This window comes from Oncorhynchus nerka, linkage group LG10 (genome assembly GCF_034236695.1).
Source record: "Oncorhynchus nerka isolate Pitt River linkage group LG10, Oner_Uvic_2.0, whole genome shotgun sequence".
Taxonomy (NCBI): Eukaryota; Metazoa; Chordata; class Actinopteri; order Salmoniformes; family Salmonidae; genus Oncorhynchus; species Oncorhynchus nerka.
In genome coordinates this window covers 16,844,913-16,868,212 of record NC_088405.1, presented here as the reverse complement: position 1 = coordinate 16,868,212, position 23,300 = coordinate 16,844,913, and the positions used below count along the sequence as shown (strand labels likewise).

At 41.0% G+C, this 23,300-nt stretch overlaps 1 protein-coding gene across 4 annotated transcripts in view; it reads left to right on the top strand.

Annotated features, from left to right (window-relative positions):
* The first annotated feature begins 431 nt into the window (after positions 1–431).
* LOC115134952 (transmembrane protein 150A-like) overlaps positions 432–23,300 on the top strand; it is a 47,017-nt gene continuing 24,148 nt past the window's right edge. The window contains exons 1-5 of one of the 4 annotated variants that reach the window (XM_065023072.1): positions 432–734; positions 1,001–1,268; positions 12,415–12,462; positions 13,434–13,520; positions 22,873–22,940. In XM_065023072.1, the coding sequence (XP_064879144.1) occupies positions 1,204–1,268; positions 12,415–12,462; positions 13,434–13,520; positions 22,873–22,940 (268 nt within the window). In that variant the 5' untranslated portion in view covers positions 432–734; positions 1,001–1,203. Of the gene's footprint in view, positions 758–1,000; positions 1,269–12,414; positions 12,463–13,433; positions 13,521–20,915; positions 21,013–22,872; positions 22,941–23,300 lie in introns of those variants that run through there. The other 3 variants (XM_065023074.1, XM_065023075.1, XM_065023076.1) reach the window with 3 other exon arrangements.

The following is a 23,300-nucleotide window of genomic DNA, read 5'->3' as shown; positions in this document are numbered from 1 at the left end:
GATGCACCATGGTGTCAAAAATATACCACAAGACATGCGTGCCGAAAACGGTTATTGGGATGTGGGCCTAGTTAATACACTGAGTAACAGACTGTTGTCAACAGTGTGACCTAAATTCACAGAATAATGAAGATAACCATAATTTTTCTTAAAACAGGAACAAACGAACAAACAAAGCTTTAGACAAACAAACAAATCAGAGCTAAACTGCAGGCTCGAACATCGATGCATGTTGGGGCGCGAGAAAACTAATAGGTTCGCTTGATTTAGTTCACCAGACCGTCGGTGAGCGGAGTTCGTCATTTTTGGCCATTTGGATATTCAGTCGTTTTCTGCACCTCTCGTCCAACCGGGCTAGATAAATTGAACGTACCCAGTCTCCCCCAATGGGGGAGGAGTTGCGCTCAACAGCTGGCAAGCCTGCTTTGATGATTTTTGACAAAGCTACCTCCCTCCCCACGGAGATACACTAAACACCATCGGTTCCCTCAGAAAAGACACACACTAATTGTCCAATTCAAAGAAGAAAAGCGAACAAGGGGGACTTAAAACTGTCAAAATATTTAAAACGAATATATACTGACTCGTTGGTATTTTTCGTGAGAAACACAGGAGAGATTTGCCTCGTGAAAAGGTTCCTTTTTGACAGAGCTGTTGCAGCTATAGGTGCTCGAGACGAGAGTGAGGTGAAACGAAAGTTGGGAGCAAACACGAATCTTTCCAAAAGGGAAGCGGTGAGATACTGAGAATCTACCTTGTAATTATTTCCTGTAACAATTGGCTAGAGTTGATAGGCAATTTAGCATGAAACCGCTAACTGAATAATGAATATATTGCTGCGAAAGTGTCGGAAAAAGTGAATATGATCTTGCATGTTTACACTGTAAACCAGTTGACTATAGTCACCCATACCTAACTCAGCTGTCCAGATTTCATAGTAGCCAATAGTGACAACACGATGATGGCGATGTTGAGTAACCTATCTTCTTCCTCTTTCCAGACTGGACACTTCGCCTCTCCACTCACTCCATTTCCTCGCCTTCAAGTCACAAACACGTCGGCTGAGATGCGGCTGCCAGTTACCTGGAGTTAAATGCTAACGTTAGTCCATGAGAGGAGAGTGCGAGTTTGGCCAAGGACTAGGAGAAAGAAGAGGGTTATTTCCTGAAACGGAGGGACCGAGGGACAGAGCAGGGAGAGGACATGTCTCTTTGGGTCATACTACCTGTTAGTCTGCCTTCATTGACCATCACTGGAATATGGGTTGTGTGAGTGTTTTTGCTTTTTGTTGATCTTTTAAGCCAACTCAAATAGTCCATTGTTGTTTGGTCCTTTGGCCAAAGGCACAACATGTCTGGCACAGAATCTCAAACAGTCAGTCAGTGGCCAAATGTCATGCAACCTCAAAATACCATGATAAAGCAATCCACAGCCATAGTTTTATATATATATTTTTATACCTGACATTTAATGGTAGGATTGGACAGTATCTAGTCATGCAAACCAACTGTGCCAACCACCACCACTGCTCTGGTCATAGAACCTGGCTGCATAGCTGCTGTGCATTCCAGGGCTCCATGGTGATATGAGTGGATTAGTTCTCTCCCCAGGCCTGCATGTGGCCTTAGAGCACTACTGTCTATTATAGCTTAGGCTGTGATTCATCTCTCTCTCTCGCTCAAAATAGCAGGTTCAGGTATCCTGTAGGCCTATTGCTATAGGCCTTCATATTCAGTCCTTTATTAGGTATAGGTCTATGTGAAGTCACTTAGGGTTGGTGGCTTGGGGTTGACTCCTTAGATGAGTGTCTAGGGGTGACATTTGTCCTGCTCGAGTAGGGCTTGGAGGGGATGAAGTTTCAAGTTTTGTCACGTGCACAAGTACAGTGAAATGCCTTTCTTGCAAGCTCTTTCCTGTAATCAATATCAGTAGTGCTATAAAGTAAAGTAGAACAAAAACATATGAGAAATAGAAATAAAAACATAAGAAAAGTAAGCTATATACAGGGTCTGTTCCATCGTCAGTAGCTATATACAGGGTCTGCTCCAGAGTCAGTAGCTGGAGTGTTAGGGGTAGATATGTATAGTGGTAAGAAGACTAGGCATCAGGATATGTGATAAACAACAGAGTAGACACATTAGAAAAAGAAAAGATGTAATGAGGGTGGATGGAGAGAGAAAAATAGTGAGGGAGGAGGGGGTGTTGACTGCTGTGTTGCCGCCAGATTCCTCTCACCTATTTCCTTCCTGTCCAGTGGGACTCACAAGGGCACCCTGTCTCACAGAGCAGTCAAGGGTCCCTCTCCTTGGGCAGCGGAATGTGAAAGGGCACGCTTTGTTGCGTAACCCCCCCCCACCCCGAGTGGGGGTAGGATAAATACTGGGGGTAGTGCTTATTCAGGGATTTCACACTGCAACCCACACCCACATACAAACACTGTACTCTGTTCTGCGCCATGAAATAGCTACTGAGAACTAGACAATAACTTTATAGTACAGTCCACTCAAAGCTAGCCGGCTTCTTACATAGATTTTTCCATTGACCTTTCTGTTTGCAAATGGTTTTTTTTCTATTGAAAAAGCTGCATGTTGAATGGCAATTCAGTACAGAGGCCCTTTTCCATGCTCTTCTCAATGAGGAAAACAGGGAAAATGAAATATTAAATTGACCTTTTAGGTGTAGCCTGAGGTAACCTGCACAGATAGTCAGCCATTAAGCTCCTCTGTTTTCTTTCCGTGGATGACATTTTGGCATGCTGATTTGATTACAGAACAACAAATGATCGCAGCACTTTCTCCGATGACATTTCATCTTCATTTAATTTATCATGGGGCAATAAGAGTTTTTAGATTCAACAGTCTATCTACATTTCTGTTTAGTGTGTAGTTAGTTGTCCATGGTGAAACTGTTAGAAATTATTATTATTATTATTTTGTGGTGGTCCAGAATGTACAGATTCTAGAAGTTAACGTGGTAATTGAATATAATGACACCGGAGGGAATGTCGGCTGTTTTATGGGCTCCAGACCAATTGTGCTCTTTTGTTTATCTTTTTGCGCTGATCTTAACTTTTTCCTACATAATGTTTCTGCCATTGTTTCATATGACCGAAAAGAGCTGCTGGACATCAGAACAGCTATCACTAACCTCGATTTGGATGACGACTTCTACTTCAATGAGTCAGAGGTCAAAAGACACATTGATTATCGTGGACCAGGCCCAAATCCCCTGACACTCCAAATAAAGAGGAGGAGGAGGTGGTGCTATAGAGGCTGGCGTGCGGGATACCTGGCGAGACTATGTCGGAGATTGGATAAATTGCCTCTACCCTCCGTTCTATTGGCGAACGTGCAATCACTGGAGAATAAACTGGATGAGCTCTGTCAAGACTATCCTATCAACGTGATCTGAACTGTAATATCTTTTTGTGAGTCGTGGCTGAACAAGGACATGGTTAATATAAATCTAGCTGTTATTTCTATACGTCGGCAGAACAGAGCGGTTGTGTCTGGGAAGCTCAGAGAAGTGTGTGTGCGTCTCTAATATTAAGGAAGTCTCGAAGTTCTGCTCGCCTGAGTTATAATACCTCACGATAAGCTGTAAACCACACCATTTACCAAGAGACTTTTCATCTATGTTTTTCATAGCTGTCTGTTTACCACCACAAACCGATGCGGGCACTAAGACCACACTCAACAAGCTGTATTGGGCCATAAGCAAACACAAAAACGCTTACCCAGATGCGGCTCTTAGTGGTCGGTGACTAATGCAGGAAAACTGAAATCTGTTTGTACCAAATTTCTACCCGTATGTGACACCACTTAGATCACCTATACTCCACACACAGAAACATATACAAAGCTCTCCCTTGCCCTCCATTTGGCAAATCTGACCATAACTCCTGATTCCTGCTTACAAGCAAAAACTCAAACGGGAAGTACCAGTGACGCACTCAATACGGGAGTGGTCCGATGAAGCGGATGCTAAGCTACATCACTGTTTCGCTAGCACAGACTGGAATATGTTGAGGAGTTTACCACATCAGTCACCAGCCATATTAAAAAGTGCATCGAAGACGTTGACCCACAGTGACCGTATGTACATATCCCAACCAGAAGCCATGATTTACAGGCAACATTCGCACTGAGCTATGGCTATCCCGCTGCTTTCAAGGATCGGGACACTAATCCAGAATCTTAGAATCCCGCAACACCCTCCGACAAACCGTCAAACAGGCAACACATTAATACAAGAGCAAGATCGAATCCTACTTCACCGGCTCTGACGTTAGTCGATGTGGCGGGGCTTGCAAACTATCACGGATTACAATGGAAAACCCAGCCGCAAACTGTCCAGTGACACAAGCCTACCATACAAGGTAAAAACCTTACATTTACATTTAAGTCATTTAGCAGACGCTCTTATCCAGAGCGACTTACAAATTACCTTCTATGCAAACTTCGAGGCTAGCAACACTGAACTAAGCATGAGAGTTGATGTAAGACCTTTTAAACAGGTTAACTTTCACAAGGCCTTGGGCCTCCGGAGTGGCGCAGCAGTCTAAGGTATCGCAGAGCTAGCGGTAGATTTGGATAGAAAACATTCTACATTTTCTAAAACTGTTAAAAGTATGTCTGTGAGTATAACAGAACTGATATGGCAGGTGAAATCCCGAGGACAAACCATCCCAAAAAAAGAATTTCAGGCTATTTTTAATGGCTATCACTTTTATTATAAGGCCAAGTCCTCCCAGATTGCAGTTCCTAGGGCCACTAGATGTCAACAGTCTATTAGAAAGAGTTCCAGGCAGGTTTTTAAAAATGAGCCAGGAATTGTAGTTTTTTTAGGTGGCTCCCATTTTGGCTGTAGTGTTTCCAAGCATGTGGAAGAGTGCGCTTTCTTTGGTATTTGTCTCCGGTAAGGACACTAACGTTGGTATTTGTCTCCGGTAAGGACACTAACGATTCTCCGTCTTATATTTGATCGTTTATTTAATTATTAGGGTATCTAAGGTTTGATTGTAAATGTTGTTTGAATTGTTTGGAAAAGTTTATTAGTAACGTTTGGGATTCATTTTGTATGCATTTTGATGGCGGGAAACTGGGTGGATTTTTGACCGAAGCGCGCCAGCTAAACAGAGTTTTATGGATATAAATAAGGACATTATCGAACAAAATGACCCTTTGATGTAACTGGGACCTTTTGGAGTGCCAACAGAAGATCATCATCAAAGGTAAGGAATTCTTTATATCGCTGTTTCTTATTTTCTTGTCGAACCTGCCTGGTTGAAATATGTTTTTCATGTGTTTGTTTGCGGGGCGCTGTCCTCAGATAATCGCATGGTGTGCTTTCGCTGCAAAGCCTTTTTGAAATCTGACACAGCGGCTGGATTAACAAGAAGTTAAGCTTTATTTTGATGTATTACACTTGTGATTTTATCAAAGTTAAATATTTATAATACTGTAATTTGAATTTCGCGCTCTGCAATTTCACCGGATGTTGGCCAGGTGGGATGCTACCGTCCCACCTACCCATAAGAAGTTAAACAGTTCAACATTCACCGCAGGGCAAGATGGATTACCAGGACGTGTACTCAGAGCATGCGTTGACCAGCTGGCAAGTATCTTCACTGACATTTTCAACCTCCCCCTGACCCAGTCTGTAATACCTACATGTTTCAAGCAGACCACCATAGTCCCTGTGCCCAAGAACGCCAAGGTAACCTGTCTAAATGATTATTGCCCCGTAGCACTCATATCTGTAGCCATGAAATGCTTTGAAAGGCTTGTCATGGCTCACATCAACACCATCACTCCAATTCTCATAACCCCCCAACAGATCCACAGATGACGGAATCTCTATCGCACTCCACACTGCCCTTTTCCACCTGGAGAAAAGGAACACTTAAGTGAGTATGCTGTTCCTTGACTACAGCTCAGCGTTCAGCAACATTGTGCCCTCCTAGCTCATCACTAAGCGAAGGACCCCTCCAACTGGATCCTGGACTTCCTGACGGGCCGTTCCCAGGTGGTGGGGGTAGGCAACAACACATCCACCACACTGACCCTCAACACAGGGCCCCCTCAGGGTTGCGTGCTTAGTCCCCTACTGTATTCCCTGTTCACCCACGACTGCGTAGCCACACATAACTCTAACACCATCAATAAGTTTGCAGACGACACAACGGTGGTTGACCTGATCACCGACGATGATGAGACAGCCTACAAGGAGGAGGGCAGTGACCTGTCAGTGTGGTGTCAGGACAACAACCTTTCCCTCAACGTCAGCAAGACAAAGAGCTGATCGTGGACTACAGGAAACGGAGGGCCGCTCGGCAACGACAGTGCTCTTGTGGAGCAGGTCGAGAACTTCAAGTTTGTCAGGGATTTCGAGAAATTGCCCTTAGGCTCTAACCAAACCACACTTGGTGTTATTTTAATTTCAAGATATCCATGAGTTCACAAAACAGAGTTTGAGGAAAGTGGAAAACTGGTTGAAAACAGTTAGTCAGCCCAGCTCAGCGAGACGGGACTGTTCAGGTTGAGTGAATGTGATGATTGTGTTTCCCATTTCTAACTGTCCTCTTTGTTTTATAAACCCTTCTGCTACAGTGTCATGCGAAAGTATTCACCCTCCTTGGCATTTTTCCTATTTTGTTGCCTTACAATCTGAATTTACAATAGATTTGTGGGGGGTTTGTATCATTTGATTTACACAACGTGCCTACCACTTTGAAGATACAAAATATTTTTGGTGAAACAAACAAGAAATAAGACAATAAAACTGAACTTCAGCATGCATAACTATTCACCCCACCGAAGCCGATACTTTGTAGAGCCACCTTTGGCAGCAATTACAGCTGCAAGTCTCTTGGGTTATGTCTCTATTAGCTTGGCACATCTAGCCACTGGGAGTTTGTCCATTCTTTAAGGAAAAACTGCTCCAGCTCATTCAAGCTTGGATAGGTTCCGCTGGTGTACAGCAATCTTAAAGTCAGACTGCAGATTGCCTATTGGATTGAGGTCTGGGCTTTGACTAGGCCATTCCAAGACATTTAAATGTTTCCCCTTTAAACCACCCAAGTGTTGCTTTAGCAGTATGCTTAGGGTCATTGTCCTGCTGGAAGGTGAACCTCTTTCCCAGTCTCTAATCTCTGGAAGACTGAAACAGGTTTCCCTCAATATCTCTGTATTTTGCGCCATCCATCATTCCTTCCCCGCATCATGATGATTCTGCCACCACCATGCTTCACTGTGAGGATGGTGTTCTCAGGGTGAGGAGAGGTGTTGGGTTTGTGCCAGACAGTGTATTTCTTGATGGCCAAAAAGCTCCATTTTAGTTTAATCTGACCAGAGTACTTTCTTCCATATGTTTGGGGAGTGTCCCACATTCCTTTTGGCTAACACCAAACGTATTTGCTTATTTTATTCTTTAAGCAATGGCTTTTTTTCCGGACAGTCTTCCATAAAGCCCAGCTCTGTGGAGTGTACGGCTTAAAGTGGTCCTTTGGACATATAATCCAATCTCCGCTGTAGAGCTTTGCAGCTCCTTCAGGGTAATCTTTGGTCTTTTTGTTGCCTCTGATTAATGCCCTCCTTGCCTGGTCTGTGAGTTTTGGTGGGCAGTCCTCTCTTGGCAGGTTTGTTGTGGTGCCATATTATTTCAATTTTTTAATAATGGATTTAATGGTGCTCTGTGGGATGTTCAAAGTTTCTGATATTTTTTGTTAACTCAACACTGATCTGTACTTCTCCACAACTTTGTCCCTGACCTGTTTGGATAGCTCCTTGGTCTTCATGGTGCCGTTTGTGTGGTGTTGCCCCTTGCTTAGTGGTGTTGCAGACTCTGGGGCCTTTCAGAACAGGTGTGTGTGTATTGCACACAGGTGGACTTAAATAATGTGACTTCTGAAGGTAATTAGTTGCACCAGCTCTTATTTAGGGGCTTCATAGCAAAGGAAGTGAATACATATGCACCCACCATTTTTTCAGTTTTTTAAATAAGTATATTTTTTTCACTTCACCAATTTTGAGTATTTTGTCTATGTCCATTACATGAAATCCCCCAAAAAATGTATTTAAATTACAGGTTGTAATGCAACAAAATAGGAAAAACGCCAAGGCACTGTACCTGAGAGGCCCATGCAGGTGGAGGACACTCAGGAATCTTTTACTACCTGTGTGTGTGGAAGAGAGCTGTGGTATCCTGGGTCTGTGTGTGTGCCTCCCATGTTTTGTCTGCCATTCACTCCTACCTGTCCAAGTTCAACTTGGTGTGTGTGAATGGCAGTGTAGCATACAGAAGCTGACTCTTGTATTGTGGAGAAGTCACTGTTACTGGGATTGTGCTTTGATGCTCTTCCCCTCGCTCTCTTTCTCCCCCTCGCTCTCTTTCTCTCTCTCTCCATATTTCCTTATCTGTTGTCTCTCTCTCTCTGGCCTAGTGATGATGGTTATTCATGGTTGCCATGACTTCAGAGGCAGATGGCAGAGTTAGTGTTTACCAAATGTAATTTATCTTTGGGTTCAGGTGGTGTGTGTGCAAATGTTATGTCATGATGCCCCCTGTAGGGATAAATCACTATTTTCTCCTTTTTGACCGTATTTGATGTTTTTTTAATAATGAAGTTCTAAATCTGACCCCTGAGGGTTAGGGTTACACCGTCTCCTTCCTGAGCGGTATGATGGCTGCGTGGTCCCATGGTGTTTATACTTGCGTACTATTGTCTGTACAGATTAATATGGTACCTTCAGGCGTTTGGAAATTGCTCCCAAGGATGAAACATGCTTGTGGGGGTCTACAAATTTTTTTCTTCTGAGAACTTGGCTGGTGTCTTTAGATTTTCCCATGATGTCAAGCAAAGAGGCAGTGAGTTTGAAGGTAGGCCTTGAAATACATCCACAGGTACACCTCCAATTGACTAAAATTATGTCAATTTACCTATCAGAAGCTTGTAAAGCCATGACATTTTCTGGAATTTCCCAAGCTGTTTAAAGGCACAGTCAACTTAGTGTATGTAAACGTCTGACCCACTGGAATTGTGATAGTGAAATAATCAGTCTGTAAACAATTGTTGGAACATTTACTTGTGTCATGCACAAAGTAGATGTCCTAACCGACTTGCCAAACTATAGTTTGTTGACATGAAATTTGTGGGGTGGTTGAAAAATGGATTTTAATGACTCCAACCTAAGTGTATTACGTCTTCAACTGTAGGTAACAGTAGTAGCTAGCCAGTTAACGCTAGCCCTATTGACTTACAATGGGCTTGCGGTCTACGTACACTACAGTGGGTATTGTAGGCAGGTAAACATGCAACATTTTTCAATCAGATGTTTTCTTGCCTAACATCATTATTTGGAAACGGTATATTGATGATATTTTTGTTCTATGGAGGGGTGATGCAAAACAGCTCCAGGCGTTCCATGCTTTTCCTAACTCCTGTTCTGCGCATCTGAGATTTACTATGCAATCTGAAACACGTCAAATCAATTTTCTTGATCTTCTAATTAGAGGTCGACCGATTATGATTTTTCAATGCCGATACTGATTATTGGAGGGCCAAAGAAATGCGATACGGATTAATCGGACATTTTTATTTATATATATATATTTATTTGTAATAATGACAATTACAACAATACTGAATTAACAATGAACACTTTTATTATAACTTAATATAATACATCAATAAAATCAATTTAAATAATGAAACATGTTCAATCTAGTTTAAATAATGCAAAAACTGGGTTGGAGAAGAAAGTAAAAGTGCAATGTGTCATGTAAAAAAAGCTAATGTTTAAGTTCTTTGCTCAGAACATGAGAACATATGAAAGCTGGTGGTTTCTTTTAGACATGAGTCTTCAATATTCCCAGGTAAGAAGTTTTAGGTTCAATTCAACTAAATTGAACATAGGACTATTTCTCTATACCATTTGTATTTCATATACCTTTGACTATTGGATGTTCTAATAGGTACTTTAGTATTGCCAGCTAATCTCGGGAGATAATAAGCTTGAAGTTATAAACAGCGCGATGCTTGAAGCATTGCGAGGAGCTGCTGGCAAACGCAGGAAAGTGCTGTTTTAATGAATGTTTACGAGCCTGCTGCTGCTTACCACCGCTCAGTCAGACTGCTCTATCAAATCGTAGACTTAATTATAATATAACGCACAGAAATATGAGCCTTAGTTTCCGGATTTGACCATATTAATGACCTATCATTTCGAAAACAAAACTTTAATTCTTTCAGTGAAATACGGAGCCGTTCCGTATTTTATCTAATGGGTGGCATCCATTAGTCTAAATATTGCTGTTAGATTGCACAACCTTCAATGTAATGTCATAATCATGTATAATTATTGCATATTAGTTTGCAACGAGCCAGGCGGCCCTAACTTTTGCAAATAACATTACCCTGACTCTGCACAGAACGCAAGAGAATTGACACAATTTCCCTAGTTAAAATACATTCATGTTAGCAGGCAATATTAACTAAATATGCAGGTTTAAAAATATATACTTGTGTATTGATTTTAAGAAAGGCGTTCATGTTTATGGTTAGGTACACATTGGTGCACCGCAGTGCTTTTTTTTGCGAATGCGCTTTTTAAATCACCCGTTTGGCGAAGTAGGCTGTGATTCAATGATGAAATTAACAGGCACCGCATAGATTAAATGCAGCGCAGGACAAGCTAGATAAACTAGTAATATCATCAACCATCTGTAGTTAGCTAGTTATTGTTAAGCTTGATTGTTTTTTATAAGATACATTTAATGCTAGCTAGCACCTTACCTTGGCTCCTTGCTGCACTCACATAACAGGTAGTCAGCCTGCCACGCAGTCTCCTCGTGGAGTGCAATGTAATTGGCCATTATCGGTGTCCAAAAACGCAGATTACCGATTTGTTATTGAAACTTGAAATCGGCCCTAATTAATCGGTCGACCACTACTTTTGATCCTGTGTGAAGATAATGTTCTATACACTGATCTTTACAGGAAACCTACTGATCGTAACAGTTTATTGAGGGCTGATAGTTGTCACTCACTTCCCTTGAAAAACAGTTTGCCCTACAGCCAATTCTGTTGAATCAAAAGAATTAGCAAAAAACAGTGACAGAAATATGGCTGAGAAAGAAAATTCAAGGAGAGGTCAGATTAATACTGCTATTGAGAAAATTCAAAAACAAAACGAGACATGACACTAAGGTCAGTTTCGCAAAAAGAAGCGTTCTTGCGTTCTAACTACCCGCTATTCAAAGTGCTCTGAAGAAATTAAGGGAATCGTTCACAAACATTGGCACATTCTAAGATCCGATGATGGTATCGGTAATGTGTTTTTTTTTTAACCTTCCCTTGGGCGAATTCTCGCGGGGCAGAAATCTGATCTATTGGTAAACTCTGATTTGACCACCCCAAGATACAACGTCTATTTCTGGCCCTACTGGATGGAAACTACAAGTTTAATGCCTGTGCTCAATGCAATGGCACTTATAAATGTAGATCCTTCAAACACCCCCAAACAGGGAAACAGATCCCAATCAAAGGTTTTATTACGTGTTCCACTAAGGCAGTTATTTTATAACTTGTCCTTGTGGTAAAAAATTGTGGCTAAAACAAAACGCAAATTAAAAGTACTAATCTCGGAGCGTCGTAGCACCATTGGGTGCAAAAACTCGATTTACCCAGTTGCGGACCACTTTTTGGAAGAAAACCACTCGATTTTGTCTCTACGTTATATTGGCATCGAACTTGTCACCCTCCCTAGGAGAGGGGGTGACCTCTACAATTTATTGTTAAAACGAGAGGCTGCCTGGATCTTTAATTTAAAGACTCTTGCTCCCTTCAGTCTCAATGTAGACTTTGATCTGAAGCCATTCTTGTGATTATTGTGATTGTGCCATTGTAAATGTTTGTAGGCTTATGTAGCCAAATTGTATCTGTGATGGTAAATAACCTACATTTTTACCTCTCTTCTATTGTGTGAAACTTTGCCCTGTGGTTGGAAACCTTAGTCTTTCACCCCGTTCTCCCTGGTTCAACCACAAGACGGTTATTGTTCCTGTTCCCTCTATTTGTTCAATGACTCACTGGTTCCGACTGTATTTATCTTTTTACTGTTTCTAAGAATAGAGGCCACTGGGAAAACAAGTATTAAACATGTTAGATGATGGTCTATTCCCTGAATCACTTTTTCCATTCCAAGCCATATGAATGGCTGTGAGTTCATAAGCCTCGTGATTCAAGTAGTTAAATGTTCAAGTTGCAGTTGTGTGGTCCAGATTGAAGACCATGGTAAGTTGATGAGGTGTGTTGCTTCCTCCTGTCTGTGTAGTATCCTAACCATTACTCCTTTATCTGATCAATGTTGTCTATATTATGCATAGGCTGACCCTTTTCTTTACCTGTCACAGGTACGTCATGGCCCTGTACAACCAGCACGTCTGCCCTGTGGATAACTGGTACGTAGCTAAATCATTCATGTTAATAGCTGTTTATTTAAAAAAAAAAAAAGGTTTAACTAGTCAAGTCAGTTAACAAATTCTTATTTACAATGACGGCCTAGGAACAGTGGTTAACTGCCTTGTTCAGGAGCAGAATGACAGATTTTTACCTTATCAGCTCGGGGATTTGATCTAGTAATCTTTCGGTTACTAGCCCAACGCTCTAACCACTAGGCTAACTGTGTAGTTTATTCATGTTAATAACTAGTTATCAACCAGTTGTATCACTGCTACATAGCCTGAAACCTATACATGGTATAATACTTGCCTGCATATGTCAAACCACTCTCACAACAAGGAGTCTCTTGGCTCTCCTCTAACTCACTCATCTCTATATAAGCTGCCTGCCTAATCATGCTACAGTTTTTGTAAGAAAACACAAAAATCACCAGGAATTTGTTTAATTTAGGAAACATGTTTCTGAGCATTCCCAAGAGAAAAAAAAATGTCATCAGGTCTCAATTTAATCAAGGTATTCAAACTCTTTTTGGAGTTAGTTGTGGTCAATCTGCAATGCACAAATGATTATAGTTATGTTCCGGCCCCCCGACTATCTGCAATGCACAAATGATTATAGTTATGTTCCGGCCCCCCGACTATCTGCAATGCACAAATGATTATAGTTATGTTCCGGCCCCCCGACTATCTGCTCCGACCAGAATCGGCCCGCAGCTCAATTTACTTGCCTTGCTGAGTGTGTGTGGGGTTGTCAAAACACTTTTCCATGTAATGCCACTTAGACTAGTATTTCCATAATAGCGATGTTGCAATAGTGAAACGTAGTCTTCTATTATGCACTACTAGACTGTTTACGAGGGCTGCTTGACATGACTTTTAAAACCTTGTCCTCATCAAAACATCCCTTTCCTCCCTGTGTGTGTGTGTGTGTGTGTGTGTGTGTGTGTGTGTGTGTACGCACGCGCGCACAGGTTATATAACCAGTCGTGTGACAAGGAGCTGTACCTACAGAGTGGACCAACGTTGTGCTGTACTCTAGACAATGTTCCACTCATCAGGTCAGTCTGATCTTTCTCTCTCTCTCTACCAATTTCAATATAAGGGGCTTTATTGGCATGGGGAACATATGTTTACCTTGCCAAAGCAAGTGAAATAGAATATAAACAAAAGTGATATAACAAAGAAATTAACAGTAAACATTACACTTCCAAAAGTTCCAAAAGAATAAAGACATTTCAAATGTCATATGTCTATATACAGTGTTGTATGGTGTACAAATGGGTAAAAATAATAAACATAAATATAGGTTGTATTTACAATGGTGTTCTTCGCTGGTTTCCCTTTTCTTGTGGCAACAGGTCACATCTTGCTGCTGTGATGGCACACTGTGGTATTTCACCCAATAGATATGGGAGTTTATTAAAATTGGATTTGGTCTGCGTAATTTGAGGGAAATGTGTGTCCCTAATATGGTCATACGTTTGGTGAGAGGTCAGGAAGTGCAGCTCAGTTTCCCCCTCATTTTGTGGGCAGTGTGCATATAGCCTGGCTTCTCTTGCGAGACAGGTCTGCCTTCTGCATCCTTTCTCAATAGCAAGGCTATGCTCACTGAGTCTGTGCATAGTCAAAGATTTCCTTAATTTTGGGTCAGTCACAGTGGTCAGGTATTCTGCCACTGTGTACTCTCTGTTTTGGCCCAAATAGCATTCTAGTTTGCTCTTTTTTTAGTTAATTCTTTCCCATGTGTAAAGTAATTCTTTTTGTTTTCTTATTTTTTTACATTTATTTCACTTTTATTTAACCAGGTAGGCTAGTTTAGAACAAGTTCTCATTTACAATGCGACCTGGCCAAGATAAAGCAAAGCACTGCGACACAAACAACACAAGAGTTACACATGGAATTAACAAGCGTAAAGTCAATAACACAAGAAGGAAAAAAAGGAAGTGTATATACAGTGTGTGAAAATGGTGTGAGGAGGTAAGGCAATAAATAGGCCTTAGTAGCGAAGTAATTACAATTTAGCTAATTAACACTGGAGTGATAGATGAGGATGTGCAAGTAGAAATAGCAGTGTGCAAAAGAGCAGCAAAGTAAATAAAAAACTAAATGGGGATGAGGTAGGTAGATTGGATGTGCTATTTACAGATGGGCTATGTACAGCTGCAGCGATCGGTTAGCTGCTCTGATAGCTGATGTTTAAAGTTAGTGAGGGAAATATAAGGCTTCAGCGATTTTTGCAATTCGTTCCAGTCATTGGCAGCACAGAACTGGAAGGAAAGGCAGCCAAAGGAGTTGTTTGCTTTGGAGATGACCAGTGAGATATACCTTCTGGAGCGCGTGCTACGGGTGGGTGGTGTTATCGTGACCAATAAGCTAAGGCGGAGCTTTACCTAGCATAGACTTATAGATGACCTGGAGCCAGTGGGTCTTGCAATGAATATGTAGTGAGGGCCAGCCGACTAGAGCATACAGGTTGCAATATTAACCAGGTGAAATTGTCATTTATTTTGCGTTCATTGATGTCAGGTTATATGCAATTGTTTGGGCCGCCTGGCTCGTTGCAAACTAATTTGCCCGAATTTTACGTAATTACGTAATTATGACTTTACATTGAAGGTTGTACAATGTGTCGTGTCTTTGGCTATGCCGGATTAAGTGATATGACATGCTGTTCTATAAAATAATTTATCCGTAATTAATATTACCTGATTGAGCTAATCATGTAAATGTAATTAACTAGAGTCGGGCACCACAAAATAATATTTATAGAGCTGTTATCTTCCAAATAAACTCTTAAAGACCTAGTATATTTTACATCAATAGCAGTCAATATTAATTGTCATCTTAATTCAATCTCATCTGAAAGTTGTAAATTCTTGGTTATCTGCACGGACCCTGGCTAACAAGTTGAACCAGCAATACAAAATTGGGTTTAATTTTTTTACTAAATACCTAACTAATTACACATACACATAATTTAATCATAACTTGATTACAAATTACGTCATAAAGGAAAACGTCCCTAGCGGGCGGAACCGATATGACAGCTGGTTACACAAAAGAAAAGGGGCTGGGTTTGAGTGAAAGAGTGGGAAGACTGAGGAACAAAAGGGCGAAGCTGTGCTATCGTAAACACAGTATCTTATGCATTCTAAATTACCACCCATTTGGAAAAGGAAAATGCAATAAATATTTACTCTGAGCTGTGCTTCGGTAGGTTGGTGGTAGATGGAAGGCCGTGTTGCCCAACTGAGTCCTTTGAAGAATGTCCTCTGGTTGTCAATTGGATATGTTGTAGTAAAGTCGTTGGGTGATAGACGGGATACTCTGTCTGTTCCTTCCTAACCCTTGTTTGCATCTGCTGTTGCTAACTCAACGGCTAGGAGGTATCACTTCTGTAGTGAATAAGAGTTCAAAGTTCATACCATTCGCAACCAAAGCTCACGCTGATGTTGGCTTTGTTCTGTTATTATCTGAACCATTCTGACATAGGACCGTCGTCCTCGGAACAGGAGGTTATATTGTCGTCAAGGGCTTATATAGGAAGGTAGAGGAGGGCGTGTTTGAAAAGTTTTATAGCCCATGTCCCTTCACAGGGGCGGGCCACTGATTGAGCAGAGCCCTACCTTATGAAAACCCAAATCTCACATTTTAGAAGCTAAAATCACATTTCATCCCATCACGAATAATTTCATATTCAAACATTTAAATTGAACAACAATTCCATGTGAATCCGATAACTCTGATGTGTAGACTTTCCACTGTAGTGTTTATGTCACCTTATCATTGATGAGAATGTCTCAGATGACAACCGAACTGACATCATATTCATTAAGTTCCACTGCATATGTTCAATTGTTCGGATTAGCAGAATATAGTCCATTTCCCCCCACCTTCTGATGTTCCCAGAATCTCTCTGTTAACCTGTTGCCTCTACTTGGGACGCTTGCGTCCCAACTAGAGCTCTGGAAATGCAAATGCGCTACGCTAAATGCTAAAAGTATTAGTTAAAACTCAAAAGTTCATTAAAATACACATGCAGGGTATCAAATTAAAGCTACACTCGTTGTGAATCCAGGCAACAAGTCCGATTTTTAAAATGCTTTTCGGCGACAGCATGAGAAGCTATTATCTGATAGCATGCACCAATACACTACAACAGAAAAGCACAGCAGGGGACGTAAACAAAATAATTAGCATTTCGGCGTTACACAAACCGCACAATAAAATAGAAAACAGTCATTACCTTTAACCATCTTCTTTGTTGGCACTCCTAGATGTCCCATAAACACTATTGGGTCTTTATTTCGATTAAATCGGGCCATATAAAGCCAAGATATCGTTATATGTAGACTGTGTGATAAACGAAAAAACAGCGATTTCACAACGTAACGTCATTTTTTAAAATTCAAAAAGTAGACGATAAACTTTCACAAAACACTTCGAAATACGTTTGTAATGCTACTTTAGGTATTAGTAAACGTTAATAAGCGATAAAAATCATCCGTAGGCGATGTAAATATCATTAGCTGTCGTCTTGGAAAAAATTTCAGGAGAGAGCTCTTCCGGAATGATCTGGGCGGAGACCGGAGGTAAGCGGTGCCCCTCTTTCGGTTCAACCAAGAATCAAAGATGATTAAATTCACAAGATACTCGACAACATGGGGATGCTGTGGGAGTTGAATGCTCGGTCTTATCTAATTCGGCTCACTGTTAACAATTGCTGGAAGTGGCGCAAGGATATTTATTTCCATTTTCTGTGATCAGGTTTTCCTGCGCTTTCCGATGTAACGCACGTTATGTAATAGCCACAGTCGTGATTTAACCAGTTTTAAAAACGTCCGAGGGTTTCCTATCCACACATTCTAACCATATGAACGTACTATATTCCTGGCATGAGTAGCAGGGCGCTGAAATGTTGCGCGATTTTTAACAAAATGTTCAAAAAAGTAGAGGGTCGACTGAAGAGGTTAACCAAGGGTTTTGCAAATGTAACCTCAGTAGGGTAGAGCGAGGAAAAAGGGGGTAAGAGGTATTTATGACTGTCATAAACCTACCACCTAGGCCAATGTCATGACAAATGTAATAGCAATATTTAGTCTTAGGGATGCCACCCGTTAGATAAAATACGGAACGGTTCCGTATTTCACTGAAACGTTTTGTTTTCAAATGATAGTTTCCGGATTCGACCATATTAATGACCAAAGGCTCGTATTTCTGTGTGTTATTATGTTATAATTAAGTCTATGATTTGATATTTGATAGTCAAACAGCACATTCGTGCGTTTTGCCAGCAGCTCTTCGCTGTGTTTCAGGCATTGAGCTGTTTATGACTTCAAGTCTATCAACTCCCGAGATTAGGCTGGTGTAACCGATGTGAAATGGCTAGCTAGTTAGCGGGGTGCTCACTAATAGCGTTTCAAACGTCACTCTCTCTGAGACTTGGAGTAGTTATTCCCCTTGCAGAGGCTTTTGTGGAGCGATGGGTAACGATGCTTCGAGGGTGGCTGTTGTATGTGTTCCTGGTTCGAGCCCAGGTAGGGGCGAGGAGAAGGACGGAAGCTATACTGTTATACTGGCAATACTATAGTGCCAATAAGAACATCCAATAGTCAAAGGTATATGAAATACAAATGGTATAGAGCGAAATAGTCCTATAAATTACTATGTTAACTACAACCTAAAACCTCTTACCTTGGAATATTGAAGTCTCATGTTAAAAGGAACCACCAACTTCCATATGTTCTCATGTTCTGAGCAAGGAACTTAAACGTTAGCTTTTTTTATATGGCACATATTGCAAATTTTTGCATTATTTAAACCAAATTGAACATGTTTCATTATTAATTTGAGGCTAAATGGATTTTTATTGATGTATTATATTAAGTTAAAATAAGTGTTCATTCAGTATTGTTGTAATTGTCATTATTACAAATAAATTAAACAATTGTCCGATTGATCGGTATCGGCTTTTTTTTTTGGTCCTCCAATAATCGGCATCGGCTTTGAAAAATCATAATCGGTCGACCTCTAGTTTGTATACGTGGATTGTATGTAGTGTGTTTTTCCTCCAACACCAGTTTCCATCAATTTGTACAGCAGGCCCTCGTGCCAAATTGAGTCGAAGCTTGTTTGTTTGGTAATTCGTGTGCAGGGTGAATACGTGGTCTGTTGTACGGTAATTTGGTAAAAAGCCAATTTGGCATTTTCTCAGTACATTGTTTTCACTGAGGAAATGTACAAGTCTGCTGTTAATGAACATGCAGAGAATTTTCCCAATGTTGCTGTTGACGCATATCCCACGGTAGTTATTGGGGTCAAATTTGTCTCTACTTTTGTGGATTGGGGTGATCAGTCCCTGGTTCCAAATATTGGGGAATATCCCAGAGCTGAGGATGAGGTTAGAGTATAGCCAATTTGAATTTGTGGTCTGTATATTTTATCATTTTAATTTAGGATACCATCAACTCCACAGGCCTTTTTGAGTTGAAGTGTTGTATTTTGTCCTGTAGTTCATTCAATATCATTGGAGAATCCAGTGGGTTTTAGTAGTATTTAATAGTTGATTCTAAGATTTTGTATTTGATCATGTAAACTAGCACTCAAAAGTTTTGGGTCACTTTGAAATGTCCTTGTTTTTGAAAGAAAAGCACTTTTTAATATTATTATTATTATATTTTTTTAAATAACATCAAATTGATCATAAATACATAGACATTGTTAATGTTGTAAATGACTATTGTAGCTGGAAACGGCAAATTTTTTAAATGTACATTTTTTATAGAATCTCAACATAGGCGTGCAGAGGCCCATTATCAGCAACCATCAGTCCTGCGTTCCAATGGTACGTTGTTAGCAAATCCAAGTTTATAATTTTAAAAGGCTAATTGATAATTAGAAAACACTTTTGCAATTATGTTAGCACAGCTGAAAACTGTTGTGCTGATTTAAAAAAAAAAGCATAAAACTGGGCTTCTTTAGACTAGTTGAGAATCTGGATCATCAGCATTTATGGGTTTGATTAGACTTAAAATGGCCAGAAACAATGAACTTTCTTCTGAAACTAGTCAGTCTATTCTTGTTCTGAGAAATTAAGGCTATTCCATGCGAGAAATTGCCAAGAAACGGAAGATCTCGTACAACGCTGTGTAGTACTCAATTCACAGAACAGCGCAAACTGGCTCTAACCAGAATCATCGAAAGAGTGGGAGGCCCCGGTGCACAACTGAGTAAGAGGACAAGTACATTAGTGTCTAGTTTGAGAAACGGACCCCTCACAAGTCCTCAACTGGCAGCTTCATTAACTAGTACTTGCAAAACGCCAGTCTCAATGTCAACAGTGAAGAGGCAACTCCGGGATGCTGGCCTTCTAGGCAGTTGCAAAGAAAAAGCCATCTCTCAGACTGGCCAATAAAAAATAACTCTGAGATGGCTTTTTCTTTGCAACTCTGCCTCGAAGGCCAGCATCCTCTTTCTTCACTGTTGACGTAGAGACTGGTGTTTTGAAGGCCAGTTTTATTGCTTCTTTAATCAGAAGAACAACAGTTTTTAGCTGTGCTAACATAATTGCAAAAGGGTTTTCTAATGATCAGTTAGCCTTTTTTTAAATGTTAAACTTGGATTAGCTAACAACGTGCCATTGGAACACAGGAGTGATGGCTGCTGATAATGGGCCTCTCTACTCATATGTATATATTCCATAAAAAAATCTGCCATTTCCAGCTACAATAGTCATTTACAACATTAACAATGTCTACACTGTATTTCTGATCAATTTTATGTTAATGGACAAAAAATGTACCTTTCAAAAATAAGGACATTTCTAAGTGACTCCAAACCATTGAATGGTAGTGTATGTTTTTGCTGTTTTCTTCTTTGTTATATAGCTCTCTACCCCTCTTTCTCGCTTTCATGTCACCACCCCTTTCTCTTTCCTTTCCTCATTCTTTCTCCCTCTGTCTCCTCCTTTCCTTTCTGTATCACTGTCACTATCTTCCTCTGTCGCTCTCTCTGTTTCTCTCGGTTCCGGTGTGTGTCTGCGTATGCGTGTGTGATTCCTGTTTCTTAAAATAACTGACGGCTCAGATTTGTGTGCGCGTGGAACACATACACACACACACACACACACACACACACACACACACTAAAAAGCACACACACAGGAATTCCCCAGAAAAGAGGAGTCAGTTTTCCGATGGGGGTTGAGATGATTAAGAGACGTGTGCTTTGTTTAGCCTCTCCCATCCCCAGAGCCTTCAACTTCAGAGAACCGTTAAGGAATGTAAATATATGGTTTCTATAGAAATTGTGACCAAATATATTATATGGTATTGAAAAAGCTTACAGGATAACTGGCTCCTACCTCTAGAAGTTGCAATTACTGTTTCATGGTTCTATAATCGACCTGTGAATGAGAGAAAGGGTCGGGTGTGTGCGCTTGCTTGCTTTTTAGTGTGTGTCTCTGAGACAGTGGCGAGGTCCAGTCAGCTGAGAGGGCTTGGTCTTAACAGGAGACGGGACCAGGCAGACAGGTGGAAGCTCGCAGGCAGGTATTATGACTGATTGCCTCACCCCGACAAGAGCTGGTTTCCCTCTTCACCTTTCTAGGAAGGGTCGGAGAGTAGGTGAAAGGTCAAATGCTATGTTATAGCAGAGAAGGAAACTCTGACCTTTTCCCAATTGGAGCTGCCTGATTCCTCCCATCCTTTCCTCCATCCTCTCCTTTCCTCTTTTGGAAAAAGGTCAAAGGTAATTGAGAAGACGAGGCGAGGAAACAAACAAATTACTCTCCTTGTTTCATCAAGTGTTTACATATGGTGCCTTTGTAAAGTATTCAGACGCCTTGACCTTTTCCACATTTTGTTACGTCACAACCTTATTCTAAAATGTATTAAATAAAACATTTTCCTCAGAAATCTACACACAATACCCCATAATGACAAAGCAAAAAAAATCTTAAATGAAAAAAACTCTTCCTAGAGTTGGCCGCCCACCCGAAATAAGCAAATGAGAGAGAAGGGCTTTGGTCAGGGAGGTGACCAAGAACTGATGGTCACTCTGACAGAGCTCCAGAGTTCCTCTGTGGAGATAGTTGTCCTTCTGGAAGGTTCTCCCATCTCTACAGCACTCCACCAATCAGGCATTTATGGTAGAGTGGTCAGATGGAAGCCACTCCGCAGTTTGCCAAAAGGCACCTAAAGACTCTCCAGAACATGAGAAACAAGATTCTCAAGTCTGATGAAACCAAGATTGAACACTTAGGCCTGAATGCCAAGTGTCACGTCTGGATGAAACCTGGCACTATCCCTAATGCATGGTGGTGGGAGAATCAGGCTGTGGGGATGTTTTTCAGAGCCAGGGACTGGGAGACTAGTCCGGATCGAGGGAAAGATGAATGGAGCAAAGTACAGAGAGATCCTTGATGAAAACCTTCTCCAGAGCGCTCAGGGCCACAGACGGGTGAAGGTTCACCTTCCAACAAGACAACGCCCTTAAGCACACAGCCAAGACAACGCAGAAGTGGCTTCAGGACAAGTCTCTGAATGTCCTTGATTGGCCCAGCCAGAGCCTGGACGTGAACCCGATTTTGAACATCTTTGGAGAGACCTGAAAATAGCTGTGCAGCAACACTCCCCATCCAACCTGACAGAGCTTGAGTGGATCTGCAAAGAAGAATGGGAGAAACTCCCCAAATACAGGTGTGCCAAGCTTGTAGCGTCATACCCAAGAAGACTTGAAGAATTGCTGCCAAGGTGCAGCAACAAAGTACTAAGTAAAGGGTCTGAATACTTTTCAGTTTTTAAAATAAATTTGCAAATATGTCTAAATGTTTTTGCTTTGTCATTATGGGGTGTTGTGTGTAGATTGAGGGAAAAGTCAAGGGGTCTGATTTTTATATTTTCATCTTTATTTAACTAAGCAAGTCAGTTAAGAACTAATTCTTATTTACAATGACGGCCAACACCGGCGAAACCCGGACGACACTGGGCCAATTGTGCGCCGCCCCATGGGACTCCCAATCACAGCCGGTTGTGATACAGCCTGGATTCGAACCAGGGTGTCTGTAGTGACGCCTCTAACACTGAGTTGCAGTGCCGCTGCACCACTCGGAAGACCTGTCTGAGGCACTGTAGATGGAATTGAAAAATGCATCAAATGTTGTATAAGGCAATTGAGGAGATGAGCGAACTCCTTTGTTCACCTGTTAACAAATTGACACTCCAACATATATCAAACACTTATCTGTTTTCGTGTCACAGATGAGAGGAGGACGGAGGAGTTGAGGAGAGGACAGACTTTTACCCAATTGAGAAAAGGCTGACACACACAGAGAGACACTGTCTGATTTTTTTTTGCCCGTAATCTAATTGGTCTTTTGAACTGCGTTGTTGTCCTGTTTCCTTCTACAGTAAATGTGGGACTCTTCCTCCAGAAAGCTGCTTCTTCAGCCTCATCTGCAGCGCTGGATCCTTCATGGGTGAGTCTGTCTACACACATTAACTGATCTGGGTTGTCGGAGTTAATCAATTAACTCAAGTTAACTTTTTGTAATATACATTCTTTTTGTTTCAAAAAAACATTCAAAATACACTGAACGTCAAATACATATCTACTGTATACAATCTATACAGATAAAAACGATGCAATGTCACAACAAGTTGACTTTGAGGTATAAAAAAAGTGTGCTTTGTCAATGTACCTGTTTTTGCTGACTTTCTTTGGACAAAATCAAGATGTCAATATTCTTGTAATGTTTTTTGTATAATCTTAAATTACAGGTCAATTTGAGCTAATTCTGAATTTGCGATTGATCATGATTAGTCAAATCCTGCGATAA